At 34.9% G+C, this 27,919-nt stretch overlaps 1 protein-coding gene across 1 annotated transcript; it reads left to right on the forward strand.

The window, feature by feature from the left end:
• Positions 1 to 176: 176 nt before the first annotated feature.
• Positions 177 to 26,985, forward strand: LOC128982640 (transcription initiation factor IIA subunit 2). Its single transcript, XM_054401591.1, has 4 exons — positions 177 to 624; positions 20,590 to 20,694; positions 21,499 to 21,628; positions 26,842 to 26,985. The coding sequence occupies exons 1-4, from the start codon at positions 553 to 555 to the stop codon at positions 26,868 to 26,870; spliced, it is 336 nt and encodes a 111-aa protein (XP_054257566.1). The 5' UTR covers positions 177 to 552; the 3' UTR covers positions 26,871 to 26,985.
• Positions 26,986 to 27,919: the final 934 nt, after the last annotated feature.

A 27,919-nucleotide genomic window follows, 5' to 3' on the forward strand; every position in this document is an offset into this window, starting at 1 on the left:
GACATGAATCGATGAATCGTATCGCTCTATGTGCCGATATAAATACAAATATCGTTTTAGGCGATACGATACGTATCGTTTTTCAAATATCGTATCGTCCCTCGCGTATCGCGTTATTCCGATCCGATACGATACGAACGATACTAGTCATAGTCACTACACTAAGTCTGAAGTCAGTCAGTGTCAGTTCAGTGGTCAGTGCGTTGGCTTGTTGGCTAGGGAGGAGTTAGTCTTTAGCTCGTTAGCTGTGTTAACTGATAGTAGAATACGAGAACTTAAATTGCAGTTAATTCATTTACTGTCATTCACTAAGTCATTCCTCCCATAAGTCATTCACCTACCTATTTGGTTCATACCTATACGATAGGTTTATAAAAAGTTAACATCCTGCAGTAGTTTTTTAAAGCTAGCCTATCTGAAAAGTTCATTTATTACATTTGGTTAGTCAAAACCGATAAGTTAGGCTAAAAATTATTTTAGGCCTATGGACAAGATATTTTAGGTAGGCTAACATCTGACTGCAGTTAATACAGGCTAGGTCAACTAACTAAAATGACGTACCAGTTATACAGAAACACAACCATTGGAAACACACTTCAAGAGAGCCTCGAAGAACTAATGCAGGTAAGGTTGCCAAATTATAACCTAGGCCTAACTCCAACATGAGAATTCAAACAGCCTTAAAGAACATTTTGAAGCAGACTTTAGCTCCATCAAGTTTGCATGATGTTTTTTGTTTTTCTAAAATAGCCACTCTTATTTAATTTTGTAGAATGAACACTTAGTTTTTATTTTTGCTTAGTGTAGCATGTTATATAGGATGAAATCAAGAACTATAGGCCGATTTCACTCGTCTCTACATTCTCTAAAGTCTTGGAGAGAGTTATGTTGAATAGACTTCGGGAATCTTCATCAAAATGACATCAAGCTCAGCGAGCAGCATGGATTCATCCCAGGTCGCTCAACAGTGACTGCTCTTGGGGAAATTATTGAGCACATTATTGACAACTTGGATGCAGGGAACACAATCATTAGCACCTACCTTGACCTAAGCAAAGCATTCAACTGCCTTGACCACAGCTTGATACTGAGCAAGCTGGAACTTCTCGGCATTGCAGGAACAGCAATCAGCTGGTTTTCAAGCTACTTAAGCGACCGAGCACAGATCGTGGAACTGAGACAAACCATCGATGGAACAACAACTTTTTATATTTATATTTATATTGTTATTTACTATATTTTGTTATATTTATTTCCTATTTACACTGTTGTTGCTTGTTATATCGTTATATCATCTTGTTATATCTATATCTTGTTATATCTATACCTTGTTATTTCTTATATCTTTATATCTTATATCTTTCTGTTATCATTGTTAATCTATTTATTGAATGTACTTCAAGTTGGCTAAAATTTCATCAAAAATGTCTATTTTTTTTTTAGTCTTATATAAGTTTTGTCATATTTATGTATTGGTTTGACCGTTGGTATAAATAAATAAATAAATAAATAAATAAACAACAGCTGTTCAATCCAAACCGCTAAAAATAAATAGAGGTGTTCCACAAGGCTCGGTCTTCGGACCGGTGCTTTTTGCCTTGTTTATGGCTGATTTCCCAAGCCATGTTAATGCGTTCTGTAAAGCGGTAATGTTTGCTGACGTCACCGTCCTGTTGACCTGCAAGAAAACAGCAGAAGAATTAGAAGTGGATAGTTTCATCGCCCTAAACCTGGCTCAGGACTACTGTGAAAACAATGATTTAGTCTTCAACGAAGATAAAACTTCTCAGCTCATCATAGGAAGACTACAAAATCAAGTCTCTGGCCCTCCTAACATCCAAACGTGCACTTTTACCAAGCATTTGGGAGTCCTTTTAGATCAAAAACTTACTTGGAATCAACACGTTGACGCACTCTGCCTGAAACTAAGCTCTGCAAAATTTGCTTTAAGGAGGGTTCGATCCGTCAGTACCTCCGAAACTATACGAACATGCTACCATGCTTTGTTTGAATCCCACCTCAGGTACGGGATCATCTTTTGGGGTGGATCATCACAAGAAAACCTGGAACGAGTTTTGGTGCTCCAGAAAGAAGCAATGCGAATAATGGTCGGTCTCCAACCAAGAGAGAGCTGTAGAGAAACCTTCCGTAGCTTACGCATACTCACCGCAGTCTCGATCTATATCTTGGAGGCAATTTCCTACACAATTAAGGTCTCTTCGTCGAAGCATGTAGCCTTCCACAGTCATGATACGAGGCACAACGAGGACTTCCATCTGCCCTCACACAGAACATCACTCTTCTCGAAGAAACCTTCGTATGCTGGAGCGAGGTTCTTCAACCTTCTTCCCCAGATTGTCAAAGAGGGCTCACCTACAACGTTGAGGAGGCGAATTCGGAATTGGCTTGCTGACTACCCAATCTACAGCCTTGAGGAGTTCACGGCCCGTGCAAGACCCCATCTACGATTGGACTAAAAATCTTATCATGTAAATAAAATAAAGAAGAAGAAAAAATTATTGTATTGACACCATTCTGTGCTTGATGCTCACGGATAAAGTATTCTGTATTCTGTATAGGCCTACTATTGTACTTATGACAAGATCGATTGCATGTAATTTTGCCTAAAGATCAATAAATGTCTTGTCATGCTTTGGTATAAGTTAGGCCTATAAGTTACCATGGGAATTTATTGCCTTCTCAACAGTAGGCTAAACAATAAGATCATATAGGCTAACTTATGGTAAGTAATAGCCTAGACTGGGACGGGTGGCGTCGTCCTGTAATCCAGCTACTAGTAAGTCAAAAATTGTGGATATTATTATAGGCATAGGCCCTACACACTGTGGATGCGATACTCCCTGGTGTGGATCAACGTCCGCACGAGTGAGTGCTACGACTATCCGCAGTAGGCCTACTATCTTGATAATTAGACCAATTAGGATATAGGCCTACCAAGGCAAAAATGTGGTTCGGATTCCTCTATAAACTGTAGGTACCTTAGTTGCCATTGGCTGTATGTGCTATTAATTAACAGCTGTGTCTAAGGAATGTCGGCCTTAGTTACTAACAAGTCTACAAGATGGCGCCACTCATCCTACACTTTTCTCCATTTATATTTGGCTTAAAATACCTACTTTGTATGGTCGCCATTTCATAAGAAAGTAATAAAGAAAGTAGGCTATTTATCACCGGGGCAAATATTTACCATGCCTACACTGGGATATTATGTAGGCCTAATTTTTATATGTCTACATTTTTCACGCTGAATCCAAAAATGCAATCAGTTTTTGTCGGAGAGATTCCTAAGTAGCCGTAGTGGCCGTAAAACGAAGGCTAAGATTACGAACCTAAGGATAATTGAGCGGTACCTACTGAAGGTAATGGTAATATGGCGTGGTCTGGACGGGTCCGTAACTTACTGAATGAGGAGTGAGGACTAAGTGAGAAGAGCAAACAGCTGTTTATACTTGATCTAATGCGGAATGAAATCAAATCATCAATTAGTTTTGAAACCAAATAAGGTAATCAGTTCTTATTTAGGCATGTGAGGAAGGTACGGTAGGTCGGGTTCTATGCGGATTCGTGACTGTATTAAGTGTTTTGAAGTGAGGTGTGTAGGTTAGATTAGGAAAATAAAGGTTCGGTTATAATGAGCCGACTCCAAGGGCGGTCCCAGGGGAAGAACTATATTTTTATAATTCTTTAATATAGGCTAATATAATACTCTAATATATAATATTTTATAATAAGTTTTATATTCTATAACAAAATATTTTTTATATAGATTACCAATTATACCAGGGGAACCTTAATAATTTGTATTGCAAATCGTTCTACCAAAATCATTGTAGTCTTTACACTTGTGGAGAATGAAGGACTACTTTAATTACAAACTCTAACATAAAACTTGAGATCGTTTGAGTCCGACTAATATTTTTTATACGTTATGAGAAGTAGGGCAGCCGACGCACGCTTTCAGTCATACGGCAACGGCAGTGTCCGAGGCTGGCATTTGACGCGCGTCCGCATTCTTCTTCCTTATTTATTTTTTTGCATTTAAATGTTATCATTCACTGTGTAAAAACACATAATTTACATAGCCTATATACAATTATTTCTCAAAAATACTATATTTATCAATGTGTGATTCAAATCATTCGTTTTGTTTGTTTAGGCTATACATATTTTAAAAACAACATTATGATTATTACAGTCCACTGCTACCCTCAATAAACATGTATTAAACATTTTCTATCTTTTATTTTACAATTCAAATCAATTTAACTTTACATTCACTTTAACCTAGATGATTGAAAACTTGATTTAGGTATTGGATAAAGAGAATAAGTTGTATCAATAGTCAAAGCTTGAAGGATAGTAGAATATTCATTTATCTGAGTTCAGCTTTAGGAATTTATTTATTTATTTATTACAAATGCATACAAAGATGGCAAGACCCTATAAAAAACAAAACAATCTCAAATAACAAAACTCTAAGCTCGTATTTCTGGAATTTTTAATTACAGTAATGTAATTCAATGACTACCGTAGCAAAATTTAAAACTTTCAATATTAAATAGTATTTAGGCACCTGATATCATATTTAAGAATACCAAATACTACAACCCAATTGGTTTTTTGATCGCCACGAAACAACAACAAAATGGTAGTGTCACAGACTTAAGATGCGGAAGGGACAGATTTAATTACCGGCACAACCACAAAAACGTTATTCTCGCGTTGACCCCGAGACCCCCCTCCTTTGCTGGGGGATATTCCAGGCCCCCCGGTGACCCCACCCCCAAATATATGTCTAGGACCGCCCCTGGCCGACTCATTAATTTAAGCTACTTCCAGACAGTTTTTGCCAAGCTGTTTTTTTTTAGCTGTTGTGCTGTTTTTGTTGTTTAGGTATTCTCTAACCTACCTGTGTCTGTGGTTCTTTGGGCTTCGGCCTGCTTGTTGTGTGCGACCAGCATTCAGTGTGGCAAATCCTCGACTTTGGAAGTAACCTTTCCTGGAGGTGAAAACGGGCAAGTACCCGTAGCTCACGGGGACACTCAAGGGCAACGTAACTTTCTGCAGTGTGAGGGCAACGGTTTGTAGGCACTCATGCAAACCAATCCCTGTCTCTGAGCACGGACGGTATGGTTATCTTGAGTGTGGGGGGTTCTTCCCGGAACCTCAATTGAGTCAAGGGTGTCGCCACCTCTGGTGGATAGGTTCATCCGGGTGGGTCCCACTTCTATACCTGCCTCCTTTTGGGAAACCCTGATGGCCTGGCAGTGATGTTGGGTCTGACGGGCAAACGAAGTAGATCGGGTGCTGGGTCCGAGCCCGCCAGGGGTATCTGGGGATCTATCGCTCAGGTTATCTCTGGTTTCCCAGCAACTGGGTAAGGCCTCGATCGGGTAGTGGTGTAAATGGGAGGTGCTGACGGTCCCCTTCCTTCTGGCTATTGATGGCGGGTTTGCCTGTCAGGGATTAGATAGGTCCCGAGTGTTGCTTGCACTAAATGCGTCGGGGCGCTCCATTATGGTCCTCTAGGTCCCGACCTAGTGGAACCCAGATGGAGTGACGCTTAAACAAGCAGCCGGAATCCCTGGTTAGGATTGAGGGGCAACCCTCTTTCCGAAGGGTCTGCTTCGGCAGCCGGCGAGCCTGATGACCTTAAGTCATCCGCCCATGATGTGCTAAAGGTTGATGCGTAAGCTTCGGCCTACATCATGGGGCCCGGGTAAGTCTCACGACAGGTACCGGGTACGTAGTCAGGGGGTTTCGGCTCTCATGACAAATAATGTAATGTAATGTAGACTGTTTTTGCACAATTAAATAGTGGGTGAAACACAATGAAATAACAAATACAATACATATCAAAAATGCTTCGGGACTGGTTTACAGTAAAATGGTCTATCTATGTATGTGTCAAAGACACAACTAAGTACCTAATTCACTTTTCAATTGCTAATGAGAATAGAGAAATTGTTGTAAATTCGAACCAAACATCAATATATTCTCAAAACTCAGTCAATTACCTGGAAATTGATATAGATTGGCAACTTAATTGGCAAACATAAGAATCTATCAAAGAGACTGAGATCAGCTCTACTTGTTCTTCGGGTAATTCAACATACTACAAATTTAGACACACAATTAGCAGTAGGGGCCTATACCACGCTTATTTTTTTGCTTCCATCATGAATTACGGGGGGTTCTTCTAGTCATGCTGAACAAATTTTTATCCTCCAAAAAAGAGCAGTTAGAGTCATAGCCAAAGTGTCTCGAATTACTCACAGTAAAGAGTTTTTATTCGGTTTAAAATTCTTACTTTGTATAGTTCTTATATCTTTAAACTGGCTTTAATGGTTAAAAGTGATTTTGACACATTCATGGGAGATAAAACATGAGCATCCTCATAACACTAGATTTAAAAACAATATAAAACCAAGACAAAGACAGCCTAAGTATTCCATTTATCTCCTCAGTACATGGGCCCGAAAATATATAACAAATTACCTTCTTCAATTAGGGACACTGATTGATTCCCTAAATTCAAAAAGAAGTTAACAAACTTTCTTTTGGAAAAGGCCTTCTTCTCATTGGAGGAATATAGCCTATGGAGGCTGTGTAGGTGTTAAAGGCTCAGCATATGAAATTTATTTTAGCAATAACTTTAGTATAATAGGTAGAGACTATAAACTTTTGTAACAAAGACGAATCACCTGTCTGAATATGATGTTAGGCCTATGTGATTATTAGAAAATAAATAAATCTATATTTAACTTATAAAGCCAAAAGTACCCATGAACTTTTGAGAACACTATAAGTCACACCCCCATAAACCATATACCGGGGTACTTAAAATGTTCTTCATGACGAGAAACCTTGCGCAAAACTATAGATTATTTCATAAATGGCCCTTTAAGGTCGTAATTCCTTTCTAAAGGGAACTTTCTATATACCTAATGTTAAAAATACCTCAGCTGTACTTATTTGTTAGTATTACTGTATCCTGTTTTGTTTATTTCAGCTTAACTTAACCAATCAATAATTTTATTAATACTTATGAAGTCAAAAGGGGTGAAGCCCATGGGTAACGGCTAGTATGGATAATTATATATTTCAGTAAATAAAATGTGTTTTTACGACTGCGGCTATTGGGAAGGTGTTGTACCATGGACCTATTTTATCTTTTTATTTTTTTATTTTGATATGACACATTAAAACACAATAAATGTTAGTGAAAAGTAATCATTGTTCTTTAACACAATACATGTATTTTATTTAACCCTTTATTTTCACCCAAAACTAATATTTTCAATTATTAAAAAAATATTAACATTAGGACCAAGGTACAATACCTATGTTGTACCGCGGACCTACATATGTTGTACCTTGGACCACTGATTTTAAAGTAGAGGAAATAAATGTAGAAACACATTTAAATGTTATAAAATTAATAATTAGTTTTTATTTGATAAAATATAAAAAAAACCGACCCTTACGATACATATTTTGTAAGAAATTCACTCAAGTGCACTTATAGCCTAGTTAAGGCCTACGTCAAATATTTGGCTCTGTCCCGTTCGTTTATAGCAAATTAAATTACAAATGCCTATAATAAACCTTTTTGACAGAATTATTAAAGTCTGCTTTAAGTAGCCTAAAGCTACTATGGTCCATGGTACAACCTATGAACTAGGTCCAAGGTACAACACCTGGCCATTTTGTAAAAACTTGGTTCTAGACTATTCTAGGTTAGGATTAAAATGGTGTGAATCATAATGAAACTGTAACTGAGTTGTTGGTTTATAGCACCAAATTGCAAGCTGAGATAAACAATCGTTAAATCTAACATAATAAAAGAAAATTAAAAGTTGCATATAGTTACTTTTACCTTATAAAAACTTGGTACAGTTTTCCTGTCAACAGGACACATACAATTCCAACTTGAATACACCAGGATAGATCTCTGGTAGCAAAAGCATTAACTAATGGTACAAGTTCCCACTTTACTTAACAGATAGTGCTAAAATGAGTATAGGTCCAAGGTACAACACCTTCCCCTAGTCGCTCTGCCACTTCACGAACACGTAAAAATTGCGTGATTTGTTTTTGTTGTTATGAGATCATATGTAATTATATCGAAATGATTCTTGCACCATAATACAGAAATTTTCTTCTTTATTGCAGTGGTGTCAACTGTTTCTTTGTAGACAAAAAATATCCCTTGTTATGATTTTTTGTAACATACCGTGTTTGGCAGTTTTGTGACGCGTACATGGTGCAACCATCGAAGTATATAACACAACTGGAACACTGGATAGATAGGAGATGTGGGATAAAAAGCGCGCCGTTTCGGTAACCTTCCTCCACCACTATGGGGGACCCAACGCAGATATGTCAGTTCCTCAAGCCGTGCACACGGTTGTTAATACGCTCCTGGCCGTGCATACAAAAGGTTGACTGCAATTAAAGTTATATATTCGGAATCTGCATTAAACGCAGAATCTGACAGTATAAATATAATTTTATTTAAATCGTAATTCTGTTAAACAAATATCACACCTTGACATGAAAAAGTTACTAAGCGAGGATTTTTTTAAATTTTTTTGTCAGAAGCAAACTTCAAGCGAGAAAATTGTAGCTAATGAGATGATCTTCAGCATATAACCAAGCAATTTCAAATAAAATTTTCTAATCTTGTGTAACGGAGTAATTAGTAACGCAAAGAGGTTTTATAAATTGCGCCGCGGGCCGTTCTCATTGGTTCCGCTGATCTTTACGTTTACGGTACTCCCAGAAACGTTTTGAGTACAACCAATAGTTATATTAAATTTATTTTTATTACAGGTAACACATAACTAAATACTGAATTATCACCTTCTAGTTAAACTATTTACATACAATGTTACCGTAAATTAAAATTTAAAATGTAGACTATAGATACAGGGACTGGTAAATGTAACAAGGGATCGTGCATTATCTGCTTTGTTTGGTAATTAATTAGAAATTTTAAATATTAAGGCTCAGATCAAATAATTGACCTAGGAAGTATTTTTCAATCACAAAAATTGAATAATAAATTTGCAAATCGAATTATTAGTCGTCGTGTTCCTTTGACAATATGAGTAGGCCTATTTGTATAATGTTGTAAACACATGATTATTAAAACGTGTTTTGAGTGTCATTGTTATTCTATATATGTTTTAAAATTCATATCATCACACATAAGAGAAAAGGGTTTGGTTAATAATACTAAACAGTACTTTTAGGAATATGTTTTACTGCCCACAATCGTGCTTAAATATAGTACAAAGGTTGCATTACATGTTGTGAAGCAAAACCAATTTCTTCAATCTCTGCCTTACACCTAACTTATTTTTGTTACATTCATTCATAATGTCCCTAGCATTGGAGAAACAAACGGTTTTGTAAAACAGTGTCCCTGACAGTTTCATTCATGGGCGGCAGCCCGGTACGGGTAGACCCTATTGATATTTATCTTCTGCAAATAAATGAAATATATGATCACATCAATAGAATAGTTAGTTGTATTCTTTAACTTATATCAACTATTAAAAAAGGTTAAAATTTATTTAGCTTTACAATGATCGAGTAGCACAAACATAAAGAGTTGCTGGACTGAGGAGGTTGGTGCGACATAAAATCAACCGCATCACGCTATTAATCACTATACTACAAACAAACTACAAACTTAATTGTAAATTGCTCGATCACATGTTAAAAATCATCTCTTAAACTACAACTTTGTCGCTTACAGTTTTCTTCTGACCCAAAAATAAAATACTTCCTCGCATACTGACTTGTTCATGTCGCAATGTAAAAATTGTTAACTCTTTTTAACTATAGAAATTCTATTTTAAATCAAAAGTAAAATTTATTTTCATTAGATTCTGCATTTAATGCAGATTACGAATATATAAACATTATTCTACTTTATCTTTGTTATTGAATGCTAGGAGCGAGTTAACAACTTCGCGCACTATTCGATGAATTGGCTAAAATCCGCTGGGTCCCCCATGTTGGTGCGGGAAGGCTGCCACAACGACGCGCTTTCGTGAACACGTACCTAGCATTCCAGTTGTGTTATATACTTCGCTGGGTGCAACTGACTTTCCTCAAAATTGTTTGTTCACTTCAGTGCTCAATTACAGTGATCCCTTTGTGAGATAAAGTTCATCTATGTAACAAAGGGCAAGTTTAGAATTTTATTTTTCTAACGGTACCTATATCCATTCCATTTTAAAAGCGTTTTTAGCCATTTATTTGTAGTTAATCAAAACCTTGAAAAACGTGACTATTATAGTCGCTGCCACTACAGAAACCACCTACCGCGACTATTATAGTCGCTCTGCCAGTTAGAGTGTTTTAAAACAAAAATCGTATATCAACGAACGTAAGGCTTCAATTGAACAGAGTCACAAGTTTATATGTAAATAACATACATTTCCTTAATAATAGTTGATATTATTGTGTGCGTAAAATTCTTATTTTATGGATTATAGTAGCCCTTATATTAGTGTTGAATTGGTTTAAAAGAAAATCAAATCCATCTACCTATCTATCTATATAGGTACAGTACTTAATATAGTTTTTTATACATCGTTTTCTCTATAAACCTCCTTTTCCAGCCATCTTACTTAACCAATTGAGGTGTTATTTTACTGATTATGTTTTAGCGCACCTGTGAGTGGTAATTTAAAGTATACCCTACCTTATGGCTACCAATGGCTTGGAGTTTAATTTATTTCTAGAGTCCATTTTCAAAGATCCAGTAATGCTGACCGACTTTCTTTACAACAGTTTAAAATGTAAATTGTAATTTAACAGCTGTTTCTTCGGTTGCAGAAGAATTGCAGTCGTAATTGCATTATTATTTATAAAATAAAATAAACTACACTTACCTCTTTTGTTCAAATTGATAGAAAAATCACAAATAAACACAAAACATGATTAAGTCAAATACTTTCAGTGGAATAAATTATAGTTGTAGGAAAGAGTCAATAAAAAATTCTTATTTTAATAACTTTGGTACTGTAGGCTAATATTAATTTATGATTTTGAAATCTATCGTAATACAGTACAGAACTTATTGTCAAAATTGAAGATACAAGCAACCATTTTGTTACCAGACAGGATGTTTATTTATTTACCTATAGCCTCTCACTGGAGGCTCAAGTCACAAATCCCTGCCCTCCCTACAAGTTGCATTTTTCGTTTACTCTAGCTATAAGATAATCAGTTAGGCCTATAAAAATTGTAACACACTTTACACAGATAACAAATCAGATATGCTTGTGCTAGATGACAAACTGGCAACATGCAACATTTTTTGGGATAAATACAAAAAAAAACTATTCTTAGTCACATCCTGTGGAGATAAGCGTGGTTCCCATCGCTGAGCGAGGTAGTGGAAATCCCGAGCTTTCTAGAAAGCAGCAGTTAAACCGAACTGCTCTCGACGCAAGGCTTTCAAAGGCAATAGCTTAGACCTAAACTCAACTGAAAGACTGAACTAACTCAAGATTGGATCCACACCTTTATCAAATAAACCTAGACCTACCAAAATTTTAATCCAACAAATTTAATTCACACACAACTCAACTTAACCTAGGCCTTTATTAACATTGGGAATCAAAAAAAAAGAAGGTTAAAGTGAACATTTAAAACTTCATAAAAAATTCATGCACAGACAACATTTATTTGTCAATACTTATGAGCCGGGCCCTCGCACCGTCTAAAGGAAGCATGCCCCCCATTGTGATAGTGCGAGTGCTCGCCCCACAAAAATGTGAAAGGCCGTGGGTGAATTACAAGACAAAACAAATTGTGAACAAAAACCTCTAATATTTAAAAAATCAACAAAACAAACAACAAAATTTACATAGACTCTTAGGGGCGGTTCACGAGCTCGGGACTATCGTAGTCCGAGCCCAGAATCCGGAAATAACCGGTATTTGGGCCGCGACTTAAAAAATCGGGTTCACGAGCTCGAGACTATATAAGCCACGGACCAAACTGATAGGCGGCACACAATTAGTGCAGGGATAAAACCCGGTTTTAAAAGTTGGGTTCACGAGTCCAATTACAGATAGTCCCGGCTTCTGATCAAATTCAAATTCAAATAGTTTATTGCCATTAAGTATACATGTCATACAATAGGCCAGGTCAATGGAGATAATATTCAATTCAAAGTACAATGTACAGAGTCAAGTGTAAATAGATGAACATGCTATACTAATAAACTAATAATACTGGGTTTTTGTACAAAAGTATTTGAGATGTATTGATAATGATGATAATAATACTGTTTATAGTTAAGCAAACAAGTTGGGTAAGTGCCTATAACAAAATAATTAAGGCTAAAATTGGCAGTAAGATACAGCTTAAAACTAAATAACAATAAATTTTTAAATAAAGTTCACAGAAATAACATTATTATGAAAGACTATTATCATTAGTCCTGGTGGGTTCACGAGTCAAGTCCGAGCCCAAATGAGATGGTTCGGGCCCAAAAGAACAATGGTGTTTGGTCTCCAACTCAGACCTCGTAGGAGGCAGGTTTAAGGTGACATGATGCCGGTTTTGTCTAATTAGCTCCTTTATTTTTATTATTTAAAAAAATAATAATCTTAAAATATGGTTCCTCATTAAATTCCGAACAATTTCATTACCCACAACACCATATTAAAAAATATGTAAAAAATGGTAAAAAGGCTCATAAAACATGAAAAAAATCATCAAACAACTTAAAACGACAGATAAATTATGCACTTAACAAAGTAGTATCATAAAAAAGATATTTTTACCGATAAACCCCATGCTATTACAATTTTAACGACAAAATTATGCGTATAATATAAATATAACTTATCAGCCACAGTTAAACCATCGTTATCTAACATAATTATCAAATACCCCCGCCGCAGCAAACCTGCAGACTAAGCGAATTTCAACTCGTCTGATTACATTTTTACTAAAATATTTCCATAAATAAGACATATTATTCCCTATTTAAATAACATTAGATTTAACGAGTGCTTAGGTTTGCTGCTACGGGGAAGGTAAAAAGTGTTTTTTGACCATACGTCAATAGTATAGGATAAAATAAATAAATTTGCCAAATTTTATCAATATATACCCATAAACAAGTAAACTACAACAATTTTCATTTTCTCCATAAGAATAACATGGGAATTTTCAATTACACTATTTTTGAATTTTCTCCGTGACCGTTAGGCATACAACAGCGCTTCAATATACTAAATTATTTCTTTTTTTAAGCTCTACAAAATGGTTTAGAAAGAAATCGCAAAACTTTTTGTTTTTAGGTTCAAAAATGGGAAAAACCCATTTTTACCCCATAAAACCCCCCATAATCCCCCGTTCCCATGGTCCGATTATGCTGGATCGCGAACTCGTTCGAATAAACGTAAGTTTACACGTTTGTACCAAATTTCATCAAAATCGGATCATTTTTGCTCGAGTTATCGCGCTAACAGACACATATATATATATATATAAATATATATATAAATATATATATAAATATATATATATATATATATATATGAATTTGAACGGATGGTGTTTTTGGCCTCTAGGGACCTCAAAATGAAACATTAAATCTGTCTCGGGTCCAGGTCTTACCATGAGTACTACGGTAATAGCTTATTCCCTATATGGGAAATTCGCTAATATTCCCTATATGGGAAATTCGCTAAAATAGTTTTTTGCCGTGGGAAACATCAAGCAAACCGTCAGTCGTTGAGTAAGGTTCGCGGTGATATCACTGTCTTGTGTTGTACTCATTGGCCGCCGTGTGTATTGTATATGACTATGAAATATCTATACTGTATTATGTTAGCAATATGTACCATCACTCCACTACCTCGCATAGGGCCAGCTCGTTATCATGATTAAAACCTTTTTATGACTTGATGAATTTAAAAATAGATTTCAATGTTCCAAAGATGCCGTCAAAGAGTAATTTGAGGCGTTCACTCCAAGGCACGGATTTCCCGACAACAAAATCCATTACAGTATTCTAAATTGAAAAAAAAAAAATTTAGTTGCACTAATATTTTTGGCTGATGGCACTTTTCATCAAGAAACTGGTGATTTATTGGATGTTAGTAAAGCTTGGATGGTAGCTATTTCTTTGGTAATGAAATCAGAATGAATCAAGTTTTCAGTTCGAAACTATACCCAAAGAAAAAAAAACCCAATGTTTTCCTAAATATAAACGCATTGTAATGAAACTGATTTTAAAAATCGCAACAGCACAAAAGTAAATTAAAAACCATAGCTGTTAACATAAATAATATTAGAGCTAACTGCAGAATATTATTGCCAACATTTTACAGTTAGATTATTAAAGAGTGTAAGAATAATGGAAAGAATATTCTTAGGTTACAGCCACGATTAAAACCAGCACACACATACAATTTTTATATCTAATAACCTCTAAATACATTTTAGTTTCAATAATTGTACCATTTAAATAAGTTTAGTAAAAATTATCCTATCCAAAAATCACCATCCTAAATTATCGGGCATTTATGCAAAATATGCATTCATCCGGTTATAAATACCCGGTTATTTTATGTCATGCATCTTAATTGAATTATAATAATGCACACAGAAAAATATATTTCACTAAAGACTTCCATTACCTATCTGATTTCATACAAACGTGGATTGTTGTGTTCATAAATCAATACACTTAGATAGATAGGCGAGCATTTGGGACAATGAAATACGAGAAAAATAATCGTTTTGGACGTTTTGGTTCAGCCTTTTTTCTCGACCATCCTATTGTATGGAAGTGCGTATGTCAGCAGCAGTGGCTTCACATGTGTTCCCAGACTGTTGTTACTGGTTGTTACCAACGTCTCAACAGAAATTCCCTGCGAATCCCTGTCATTAGGCTCCGCTGCGGACTTGGTCTCGACCTACAATGGGCCCGGCTTTTACATCATTAGGCTCTGACTTGTGAACCCATTTTTTGGTCTGCGCTTATATAGTCCGGGACCAACGTCTGGTCGCGGACTATGAAGTCCCGAGCTCGTGAACCGCCCCTTAGTCTGCAGGTCTGCTGCCAGACCCAAACGGAATGAGTTCCAGGCGAAAAACCAACACTCACACTATAAACAAAAAAATTGAGGCGTGACATCGGTGGAACGTGTGTACATGTCACGGCCCAAACTTAAAACATTAAACATCGAGTTCCTCAAGGCTCCTTTCTGGGGCCTTTATTATTTCTTTGTTATGTCCAAGGAATGCCTTCAATTTTAAAATATTTTAGGAAAAGAAAGTCAGTTAGTACTTTAAGCTGATGATGAAAACTCGGTACGGTAACCACTGCTAAATCTTGACCTTGAAAAAGCGTGTCAAGAGCAAATAAAAATAATTGCACATTTTTTATACAAAACAGATTAAACAGTAATAAAACTAATCATATGTTTTTTTGATCAAACAAAATAAAAATGTTCGAGAAACAGATACTTTAGTGGGGGAAATAAAATAGAATAAATTAAAATGACCAAATTTTTAGGAGATGAAGTTGACAATTTTAATAATCTTAGTTGGGACCAACGAGTTACATTAAAATTGGCTAACAAAATTGCATTGGGTCTGTATGTTCTTAGAAAAATGTCTTTGTTATGTAGAGTAGTCTTAACACTTTAAAAACTATTTATTTCACACATATCCACTCTCACATATCTTATGGTTTAGCTGTTTATGGTGGTACAGGTAAAAGCAACTTAGATACAATCTTGATATTTCAGAAGGAAGCTTTGAGAATTGTATTAAATCTAGAAGACCAAATATCAGTGAAAAATAAATTTTCTGAGCATAATATTTTGTTAGTTTATGACCAATATATATCCTTGAATGTATAATGGGTGTTAAATATAAATATAATGAATTAGATCTGCGCAGTAGTATTCATTCTCATAATACTAGACATAAAAACAATTTAAACTTAACCCAGCATAGGCTTAGTTTTTTTTATAAAAATGCTACTCATTTTGGCTCTAATGTTTGGATTATTTACCTGAAACTTATTAAATCTATTTAAATAACATTAGGTTTAACGAGTACCTAGGTTTGCTGCTACAAGGAAACTATTGTGGTTTTTTTAGTAAAATATTAATAGCTTAGTGCAAAATAAATAAATTTGCTTAGTTTTTTCAAAATATATCCACAAACAACCAAGCTAGGCCTACAACATTTTACAATATTCACCTTAAGAATAACATCGAAATTTTAAGTTAAAAACTTTTTGAATTTTCTTCATTACTAATAACCGTACAAAAACACTTTGATATACTAAATTATTTGTTTTCTTAAGCTCTTTAAAAAGGTCTAGAGAGAAATTGGGAAATTTTGTGTATTGAGGGGGAAAAAAAAATTACCCCATAAAACCCCCCCGTAAAACCCTGTTCTCATAGTCCGATCATGCTGGTCCAAATCTGTCCACGCCTAGACCAGTCTTGCACATTAGATGATCTTTTACAAGCGAATGACAAAGCCATATCGGTAGCTAATTTTTTTTAAAGCGAAGTCTGATTTCCGGGCACGGAAAGTAAGTATTTCATGCTGGGTCGCGAACTCATTCAAGTTTATCCTGCCTCACACCTTTAAACCAAATTTCATCAAAATCGGACAAAAATTACTCAAGTTATCGCGTTCACAGACGTGTATATATATATAAAACTAAATAGGCCTACATTTGTATATACAAATTTGAACGAATGGTGTTTTTGGCCTCTTGGGACATCAAAATTAAAAAGTAAATCGGTCCCGGGCCTAGGTCTTACCGTGCCACCTACGGTAATTCAGCTACTTTCCTATAGGGAAATTCGCTAAAAGCAAAATTAAAAACCAAAACTTTAAGCATCTGGTTAAAATTTATTTGTTAAAAAAACTGTTATTCAAAGGAAGAATTTTGTGATTCTAGTTGATTCTTTGAGATGCTCAGAGGCATGTAATTAAACTTAGCATGTAAAAATTCTTGATTATTGTTTTTTTTTCCAGTTAGCTAAATCTGCGAATACTAGAAAATACCGGTATGGATCATAAACATAAACAAGTGAGGTTTTTGACCTGAAAATAAACAAAACCTATAATAATAGCATTAATTAACGTATGGTTTTGTTTACTTTCAGGCCAAAAACGTCATTTTGTTTATGTTTATGATCCATACCAGGTCTTTTCTAGTGCAGTATTTACCGTAAGATTATCATTAGTTTGCCTTATTAGCGAATTTCCCATATAGGGGATAAGCTATTACCGTACCTCATAGCTCATGGTAACACCTGGACCCGGGACCGATTTACTTTTTCGTTTTGAGGTCCCTAGAGGCCAAAAACACCATCCGTTCAAATTCATATATATGTGTCCGTTAGCACGATAACTCGAGCAAAAATTATCCGATTTTGATGAAATTTGGTATAAACGTGTAAACCTACATTTATTCGAACGAGTTCGCAAATCGGACTACGGGAACGGGGGTTTATGGGGGGTTTTATGGGGTAAAAATAGGTTTTCCCATTTTTGTAGAGCTTAAAAAAAGAACAAATAATTTAGTATATTGAAGCGTTATTGTGCGCCTAATAGTTGCGGAAAAAATTCCGAAAAATTGTAAATTTTAAATTACCTTGTTATTCTTATGGAGAATAAGTCAACTGTTGTAGTTTGTTTATCAACATATTTTGATAAAATTTGGAAAATACATTAATTTCTTACTAAACAATTAACATAAAAAAACACACTTTTTTACCCTCCCGGTTGCAGCATACCTAAGTACTCGTTAAACTAATTCTATTTAAATAGGGAATAAATGTGATATTTTTAAGGAGGCATTTTAGTGTAAATCCAATCAGGCTAATGGAAATTTGCTTAGTCTGCAGGTTTGCTGCGGCAGGGAATTTTTATTTATCTTACTAATATTATAAATGTGAAAGTTTGTGTGTTTATTTGTTTGTTTGTTTGAAGTTCAATCACGCATTAACTACTGGACGGATTGGGCTGAAATTTGGCATGATGATAGCTCATATTCCCCATTAACATATAGGCGCATTCTTATCTCAAAAGTCCTTTCGGGCTCCGCCCCAGTGGCTCTGTAGTTCCCCATGTTAACCTTATGAGTATTCATATTTAAAGGGAATTAAAGAATTTAGTCAGCTGTTTCAACTTAAAAAGTTAATTCTATGATATGCAAAAGTATTAAAAAGTTATACGATTTACCAACAGGGTGCAGCACTATTATTTTTTGCATTTATGAAAACAGCTAATTTGAACTAAGCAGCAACAAAGAACTGTGATTTGCAATGAGAACTGAAAAAGTAGGATTGTTTACAGTTATGTTTATGTTTTTAATTTCATGAGTAATTTGTGATATTTAGCGAATTTTTAATAATTTATTTTTCTCTATTGTTTAGGTGAAGTGGTAGAACATTTTGGCTATGGTAGATGTGTAGTACTGTTGTATACCATAAATTTAAAGAAGGAAATTTTATCAAACTGTGTCCTCTCTCATTGCAAACGCTAAGTTAGAGTATAACTGCAATAAGCATTTTACACTTTATATGCCAACCCCGTACGAACGACGGGTACTCTGCTAGTGTATGTATATACAATATAAATAAAGAAATTTGACAGTGACTATGACTATAATTATGACTAATTGTTAACTCCCGCCGTAGCAAACCTGCAGACTAGGCGAATTTCCATCTACCTGGCTGGAATTCCACTAAATTATTTCCTAAAAATTGTCGGATTTATTTCCTTTTTTTTAATTATTAATTTTAATGATTAATTTTCTAAAAAATTTTTTGTATAAGTAAATTTTCTAATTTACTGCTTAGAAAAAGGCTAAGCTAGTCAGTTTTGCCCCATTTTACAACTAAAAATCGTAATATTTCAGCTATTTCTTATTCAATATTTTTTAACTTGATATCGTTTGATAGGAAATAAAAAATTCTAATTAAAAGTGTTCATTATTGTTAGCATTTTGACATTTTTTCATAAAATCAGCCATTTTTGAGCAATTTAAGTTTAAAAATTTAAAATAGCCGCCATTTTGAAATTTTACCTTGAATCAAGATGAATAATTTTTTCCAACATGGGTCTCTTATACCTTAACATACATACCAAGTTTCATAAAGATCAGTTGAAAGAATTCTAAGATAAAAATGTTAACGTAAAAAATACAAAATGTTTATGTAAAAAATAAAAAAATTTGGATATGCCTCTCTGATTAACAAAGCGATTTTGGAAATAATGTTATTCTTGATTTTCTCTTTATTTTGACCCAAGGAATCGCCTTTATTTAATATGTCCCCACCTTTTTTGAACACTCTGTATAGAAATAGCTGACATATTACGATTTTTAGTTGTAATGAGGCACTCCTGACTAGCTTCTGCCTTATTCTACTCCATTTTACAACTTAAAATCGTAATATTTCAGCTATTACTTATTCAATCTTTTTGAACCTGGTATCATTTGATAGAGAATTAAAAATGATAAATAAAAATGTTCTTGAAATTTTTTCATAAAATCAGCCAGTTTTAGTAATTTAAGTAAAATAGCCACCATTTTGAAATTTAACGTTGAATGAAGATGAACTTCTTTCTAACATGGGTCTCTTTTACCATAACATACATTAGTTACATAAAGGTTGGAAGAATTCAAAGATAAAAATGTTAATAAAAAAATACAAAATGGTGGATATCTGGTCAACGAAGCGATTTTAGAAAAAATGTTATTCGTTGATTTGCTCTTTATTTTGACCCAAGGAATCACCATGTAATTTTTTCCCCCACCTTTTTTGAATACTTTGTATATATATATATATATATGAATTTGGACGAATGGTGTTTTTGGCCTCTGGGGGACCTCAAAACGAAAAAGTAAATCGGGTCCAGGTCTTACCATGAGACCTACAGTAATAGCTTATTCCCTACATGAGAAATTCGCTAAAATACCATTTTTCAAAAATACAAAATAATTATGAATTGCGTCCTTTCTTAGCGAATCCAAGTTATTGGGAGACGGCTGATGATAACGCACTGTGGTTGCTGCAGTACGTTTTCCAGGTCGCCGATCCCATCATCCTGTCACTGTGTCTCTTACTTCGTCCATCTTCAATACCGTACTTCATTGCCTGTATGTGTTTTACTGTATGATGGAGTACAACCTAAAGATTCTACTAAAATGAAATTTTGTAAATTGAATTTAATTCTGAAAATGTTTGTCGTACTTGTAATGGGTTCCAGGGGGAAATCCGTGGTGTCCATTTGGTAAACATTTACTGGTACCTCAACACATATTGTACCCTAGTGTTTTTTACCTTTACTCTGGGGACTTCAAAATGAATAATTAAATAGGTCCCAAAGTGTGCTACGTACGGTAATAACATCTTTCCTATGGGGAAATTTGCTAAAAGTTGATGATATAACAGTAAAAATGCCTTAGTATTATGCATCTCACAAGTAAGATCTTTTATCCATATTTGCAACAAAGATCTCTAATTGTATCTTAATTTGTTTTAGTATGGACAAATCACACCAGGCCTTGCTTTAAAAGTCTTACTTCAGTTTGACAAGTCTATCAACAATGCGCTAGCAACCAGGATGAAATCTAGATTGACATTCAAGGTACAAATTTAATGCAATGGTAACTAAATAAGTTTTTTCATCATGTTGGCTTGAAGATATGGAGAAGTAAAACTTCGGAAACATGAGGGTGGATGAAAACTGGGAGATCTCCTTTGGTATAATATGTCTTAAAAATAAATGACAACTAAAATACCTCATACTTGAGTGATTCTTTTAATCTTATCTGGACTACTAATTCCGTCTTATCAATGGTATGGAGACCAAGCAATATTCACTTTTTCAAACTCTCACCTCAGAACTTTGAAAGCCCATGGGGCAGAGTCCTAGGTGAGTATTGAAGCAGGAATAGTTCTAAATGTATCCTCGGAGCTGTGGCTTTATTTGTATGCTATTTGAGCCCAGTTGGTTCAGTAGTTTTTCCGTTTAGTGCGTATAAACACACAAACATACGGACATCACCTCTTCATATAATGTTATGGATGTCTTAAAAAGAAATAACCAATAAACAATTACTAAGTAGGCCTATTCATCATTTTAAAAATTTATGGGAGCAACCTTTAAAAATTGATGAGGCAGCCCTTGAAGATAATTTTGTATCATCAAAACCAATGTTATAATAAACTGTATCAGCAATCTGACACATACTTTCTCCCATTAGCTTGTCAACAACCTTTATCATAGGTAAGCGATGAGTAACTATGATATTTAAGGAAAAATCACATAAGTTGCATCAACTTTTAAACCAAAATTTTTACATTGTGTGATTTTTCAATTATATTTGCACTTGATTATCCTGTATTCATGACATATTTGAATAACAATTAAATTGTAACCATTTTCCAGGCAGGGAAGCTCAACACTTACAGGTTTTGTGATAATGTATGGACATTTATGTTAAATGATGTGGAATTCCGAGAAGTTCAAGAAGTAGCAAAGGTAGACCGAGTCAAGATTGTTGCCTGTGATGGAAAAAGTAAGTTAAATGAATGCAATAATTTCACATTTTAATAAATCCCTAGACGTAGTTTTTTTTTTTTAGAGGACACTAGGCATGAGCCCAGAATTGTTTTTCACATTTCTTCAGGCTAGACCTAGGGGTTACGGCATTATCACTTAGATAAAATCCATTGGTGATTTGGCGGGATTTGAACCCGGGACCCCTAGGAACCGGAGTCTTGCGCTCTAACCACTAGACCAGCTCGCTCACCCCCCTAGATGTAGCAACAAGGATTTTATTATAAGCAGAACTTCCAAATGTCAACGTATACCATATGCGGCAAGTCAAATTTTTGTTTTCAGTTTTTTCTGTAGTGTATAATATGCTTGTGTTAGTTTGATATTTTAGTTATTGTTAAAATGTTAATACTTGTATGTAACAATTTGATGTGAAATAAACCATTCAGTACGGTACCGGGGGACCGAGCCTAGCTCGGTTGTGGTTAACTATGGGTTTAATCTTTATCGTTAAAACAATATCATAAACAGACATTTTATAGTTCACGAAAAACATTTTTATTACAAACCATAGACATTTGATCGCTGAAATAATAACAACTAGCTGTAATTTAAAAGTATGCAACTAAACAAAAATAATTTACACTTCTATGAACTTGCACTGGCACTGAAATTTTCTCCCCTCTAGTCATTGAAGGTCTAGATTTCGTTTGAATTACTGTACCGTCTTTGCATCGTACTTTGGCCGCGATGTTGGTTGTGTGTTGCCTGTGTTATAAAACCTGTGTTATAAACCTGTGTGTGGAAACATGTGTGTCCAGCTACTTCTGTCTCAACACTAATCCTATTTTCAAATTTTTGGATGAGCTCATCCTCTGAAGTACGTTCATATTGTTGATCAAACTGGTTTGACCGTTTACGTTTTAATGGCCTTTCTATGGGCTTAGCCTATAATGTACATGTGTGTTAATTTCTGTAGCCTACACGTTGATTTTTGCTATTATCAATTCAAAACTAAAATACCGCCGCCGCAGGAAACCTGCCGACTAATTGAATTCCATTTGACTGGATTGATTTTCAGTTAAATCTATTTAAATAACATTAAGCTCACGAGCTCGGGACTTCATAGTCCGCGACCAGACGTTGGTCCCGGACTATATAAGAGACGACCAAAAAACGGGTTCATGAGTCAGAGCCTAATGATGGGATAGCCGGGCTTATTGTTGGTCTAGACCAAATCCGAAGCGGAGCCTAATGATAGGGATTCACAGGGAATTTTTGTTGAGACGCTGGTAACAACAGCCTGGAAACACATGTGAAGCCACTGCTGCTGACATACGCATTTCCATACAATAGGAGTATCGTGAAAAAAGGCTGAACCAAAACGTCCAAAACGATTATTTCTCGCGTATTTTATTGTGTCAATGCTCGCCTATAATAATCTATCAAAGTTTATTGATTTATAAACACCACAAGCCACGTTTGTATGAAATCAGAAAATGGAAGTCTTTAGTGAAATGTATATTTCTGTGTACATTAATGTAATTCAATTAAGTTGCATGACCTTAAATAACTGGGTATTTATAACCGGATAAATGCCTATTTTGCATAAATGCCCGATAATTTTGAATGGTGATTTTTGGAAAGGCTAATTATAACTACTGAACTTATTTAAATGGTACAATTCTTGAAACTAAAATGTATTTAGAGGTACCGGTACTGACTATTTACTTACACTCTTTAATAATCTAGCTGTAAAATGTTGAAATAATATTACAACCAAAATGTGTTTTCCAATTTAGAATATTGTAATGGATTCGTTAATGGATTCGTAATTTCATGAGGAACCATATTCAAACATTAGTTAAAAAATAAAAAAATAAATAAAGGAACTAATTAGATAAAACCGGCATGATGTCAACTTAAACCTACCTCCTACCAGGTCTGAGTTGGAGACCAAATACCATTATTCTTTGGGCTCGGACCATCTCTTTTGAGCTAGGACGTGACTCATAAACCCACCAGGACTAATGATCGAAAGCCGGGACTATCTGTAATTGGACTCGTGAACCCAACTTTTAAAACCAGGTTTTATTCCTGTACTAATTGTGTGGAGCCTATCAGTTTGGTCCGCGGCTTATATAGTCTCAAGCTCGTGAACCCGATTTTTTAAGTCGCCTCTAAGGGGCGGTTCACGAGCTCGGGACTATCGTAGTCCGAGCCCAGAATCCGGAAATAACCGATATTTGGGCCTCGACTTAAAGAGACATAAGGCTCGAGACTTTATAAGCCGCGGACCGAACTGATAGGCTGCACACAATTAGTGCAGGGATAAAACCTGGTTTTAAAAGTTGGGTTCACGAGTCCAATTACAGATAGTCCCGGCTCTGATCATTAATCCCGGTGGGTTCACGAGTCAAGTCCGAGCCCAAATGAGATGGTTCGGGCCCAAAAGAACAATGGTGTTTGGTCTCCAACTCAGACCTGGTAGGAGGCAGGTTTAAGGTCACATCATGCCAGTTGTATCTAATTAGCTCCTTTATTTTTATTATTTTTTTTTAAACTAATGTTTAAATATGGTTCCTCATTAAATTCCGAACAATTTCATTACCCACAACACCATATTAAAAATACCCCCGCCGCAGCAAACCTGCAGACTAAGCGAATTTCCATTTGACTGATTGGATTTACACTGAAATGTCTACTTAAAAATATAACATTTATTCTTGATTTAATTAAATAGAATTAGTTTAACAAGTACTTAGGTTTGCTGCATCAGGGAGGGTAAAACTGTTTTTTTTTTTTGTAAAATGTGAATAGTTAGTAAGAAATAAAAACATTTTCCAAATTTGATCAAAATATGTTCACAAACAAGCAAACTACAAGAGTTTACTTATTCTCCATAAGAATAACATGGGAATTTTAAATTTAAAATTTTTTGGAATTTTCTCCGTAACCATTAGGCGCATAATAACGCTTCAATATACTAAATTATTTGTTTTTTTAAGCTCTACAAAATGGTTTGGAAAAGAATTGCTAAATTTTATGTTTTTTGGGTCAAAAATGGGAAAAACCTATTTTTACCCCATAAAACCCCCCGTAAACCCCCGTTCCCATGGTCCGATCATGCTGGATCGCGAACTCGTTCTAATAAACGTACGTTTACACGTTTGTACCAAATTTCATCAAAATCGGATCATTTTTGCTCGAGTTATCGTGCTGACGGACACATATATATATATATATATATATGAATTTGAACGGATGGTGTTTTTGGCCTCTAGGGACCTCAAAACGAAAAAAAAATCGGTCCCGCGTCCAGGTCTTATCATGAGTACTACGGTAATAGCTTATTCCCTATATGGGAAATTCGCTAAAATATGTAAAAATGGTAAAAAGGGTCATAAAATCATCAAACAACTTAAAACGACAGATAAATTATGCTTGAACAAAGTAGTATCATAACAAAGATATTTTTACTGATAAACCCCATGTTATTACACTTTTAACAAAAAAATTATGCGTAGAATATAAATATAACTAATATATAATACCCCCGCCGCAGCAAACCTGCCGACTAAGCGAATTTCCATTTGTCTGAATTGATTTTCAGTTAAATATATTTTAATAACATTAGGTTTAACGAGTAGCCTACCTAGGTTTGCTGCTACAAGGAAACTAATAAAGTGTGTTTTTGAGTAAAATATTGATAGCTTAGTACAAAATAAATAAATTTAAACAAATAATTAAATTTAAATTTAAAACTTAAACAAATTATAAAATCAATTACGTCAGAGTAAAACTAGTTAGTATCTGGAATTCAAATGAACGTTTCGAAATTACTATTTAAAAATTCTTTGATAGAATAAAATGGGTTTCTTATCAATAAGTCTTTTAGTTGGCTTTTGAATCTGTTTGTATTATTTTCTTTTTTAAGTGAAATGGGTAATTTTTGAAGAAATTTTAATCCTGTATATGAAGGTTTTTTGGTGTAGAATTCTAAATTATGTCTAGGAAGGTTAATTTGAAAGCGTGTGTTATATTTACTTGCAGAGGATAATAAATGAAATTGTTTTGCAAAAACAATTGTCTCATAAATATACAAACTGTAAACTGTTAACAGTGTGGTGTTGGCAAAACTAATAGTGAAATAAAAATTTTGCCTACCTTTACCTTCTGATCAACACTGATCTGACGGTAGCTTTTCAGGTTAAAACATCTGAATTGAATAGAAGCGGTAGGGATCGTAAAGATAAACAAAGGATGTAACTGGATGGAATTCAAACAAACAATATTAACATTATGGTTTATTTTTTAGCTGTCAAATGATATTTTCAATTTCGGTTGTGGTTAGCTAGGTTTGATCGTAAACACAATATCTTAAATGGACATATTTTAACTTACGAAAAATAGTTTTATTACATAATAAGGGGTGGGATTTATTTAGTTGTGCTAAAATTAATTTTTTAACGTAAAAATAAAACTTGACCCGCCCATTGTCATTTGCCTACTTTACTTTATACTTTCTTATGAAATGGCGACCATACAATGTAGGTATTTTAAGCCAAGTATGAATGGAGATGAGTGTAAGATGAGTGGCGCGATCTTGTAGTCTTGTTAGTGACTAAGGCCGACATTCCTTAGACACAGCTGTTAATTAATAGCCCAAACAGCTAATGGCAACTAAGGGACCTACAGTTTATAGTGGAATCCGAACCACATTTTTTTCCTTGGTATATACGAATTGGTCTAATTATCAGGATAGTACTGCGGATAGTTGTAGTACTCACTAGTGCGGACGTTAATCCACACCAGGGAGTATCCCATCCACAGTGCATGCCTATAAATATCCACAATCCGTGACCTCCAAGTAGCTGGATTACAGGACGACGCCACCAGTCCCAGTCTATTGGGTCTGATGATTGGAGTGTCCAATGGAAATTGATCACCACATACCATCTATCATTTACCGTCTTGTGAGTTAACAGTTAAGCGTAAATATCTGTTTTAAGTGTTATTAGACATATCTTTAATTTAGTTTCTGTAAATTTAATAACACGTACAATGCTGATTAAGAAGTTAAAAGTTTTTCATAAATGAAGTTGTGTAATCAAGCTCTTTATTTACTCAAAACTAAAATATCGGTAATGCAATCATAACTATTTTTAAGATGGGGTAAAGTGCAGTATTAGATTAGGCTAATCAATATGATATTTTAAATTTCTGTTTCAGATGTTGGAGATGACATCGCGAGGAGATAGATAACTACAAATTAAATAACAACTATCATTTTTGGTTTTAATTGTATTTATGAATTAAAATTTTATTTGAATTTTAAAGAAAGAAATAAAGTTTTTATTGTTGTAAGATTTTAAAGCTATTTGCCAATTTTTACCCAGATGAATGCCTATTTGAACTACAAAGAGACGCTCAGAGTGGAGAATGCAGCTAGCGAGGCTACACAATGCTACATGTAATAGTAATATGTAATACTGTTTGCTCAAAGTAGATAGTGTTTGATATGTTGATGATGTTCAATGTTGATTTGTTAAATATCAGAATTTTACAACGGTGTAGAATACCTTTTTGACATGTCTACTGCCACATTAAAGGTAAAACGTCGTTTATTCTGTATGTATGGGACCAGGGTCATAACGGATAGGCTAAACGAATTAGCGGATAAACTGATTCAACTGGTTTTTTAGATGTACACACAGTTAAAAACGACTTCAGAAAGTCTCTGCAATACCCGCAATACAGGAGCGCGTTATTGTTGCGTTTCCTATGCGAAGATGTTTTTATTATTAATCATACTGTACTTCATACTACAGTAATATTAAATACTAGCTGCTGTACCCGTGCTTTGCAACAGAGAGGGATGAAGTGAAGGAAGTGAAAACATTGATGTTTAAATCTGTTGTATAAAATAGTTAAACATCCACCTTTGATTTCAAAAAAATTTATCATTGGACTTCTTAGTTTGAAAAAAAACTTTCTTTTAAGCTAGGCTAACTTAGGCCGGCCGCACACCTGATACAGCACGGCACGGCAAGGGGCGAGGCGAGACGTCTTTGCCTCGCCTTGCCGTGCCCGATGGAGATTTGAGATGCATACGGCACGGCACGGCAAGGCGACTTGAGCACCCACATGGTCGATCCCAAGTGAGATACTGTGTGTTATGAGGTTGTTTGTACATTTTGTGACACTTTGTACTGCACATTTTTTGAGAATGGATGCAGAAAGCGAAGAAAAGGCTGCTGCCATTGCTGCTATATGGTACCATTGACTGTTGTGTTTATATAGTCAATGA

The sequence above is a fragment of the Macrosteles quadrilineatus genome, unplaced genomic scaffold, assembly GCF_028750875.1.
Source record: "Macrosteles quadrilineatus isolate MER2022 unplaced genomic scaffold, UCM_ALF_1.0 Scaffold_1__1_contigs__length_201487025, whole genome shotgun sequence".
NCBI lineage: Eukaryota > Metazoa > Arthropoda > Insecta > Hemiptera > Cicadellidae > Macrosteles > Macrosteles quadrilineatus.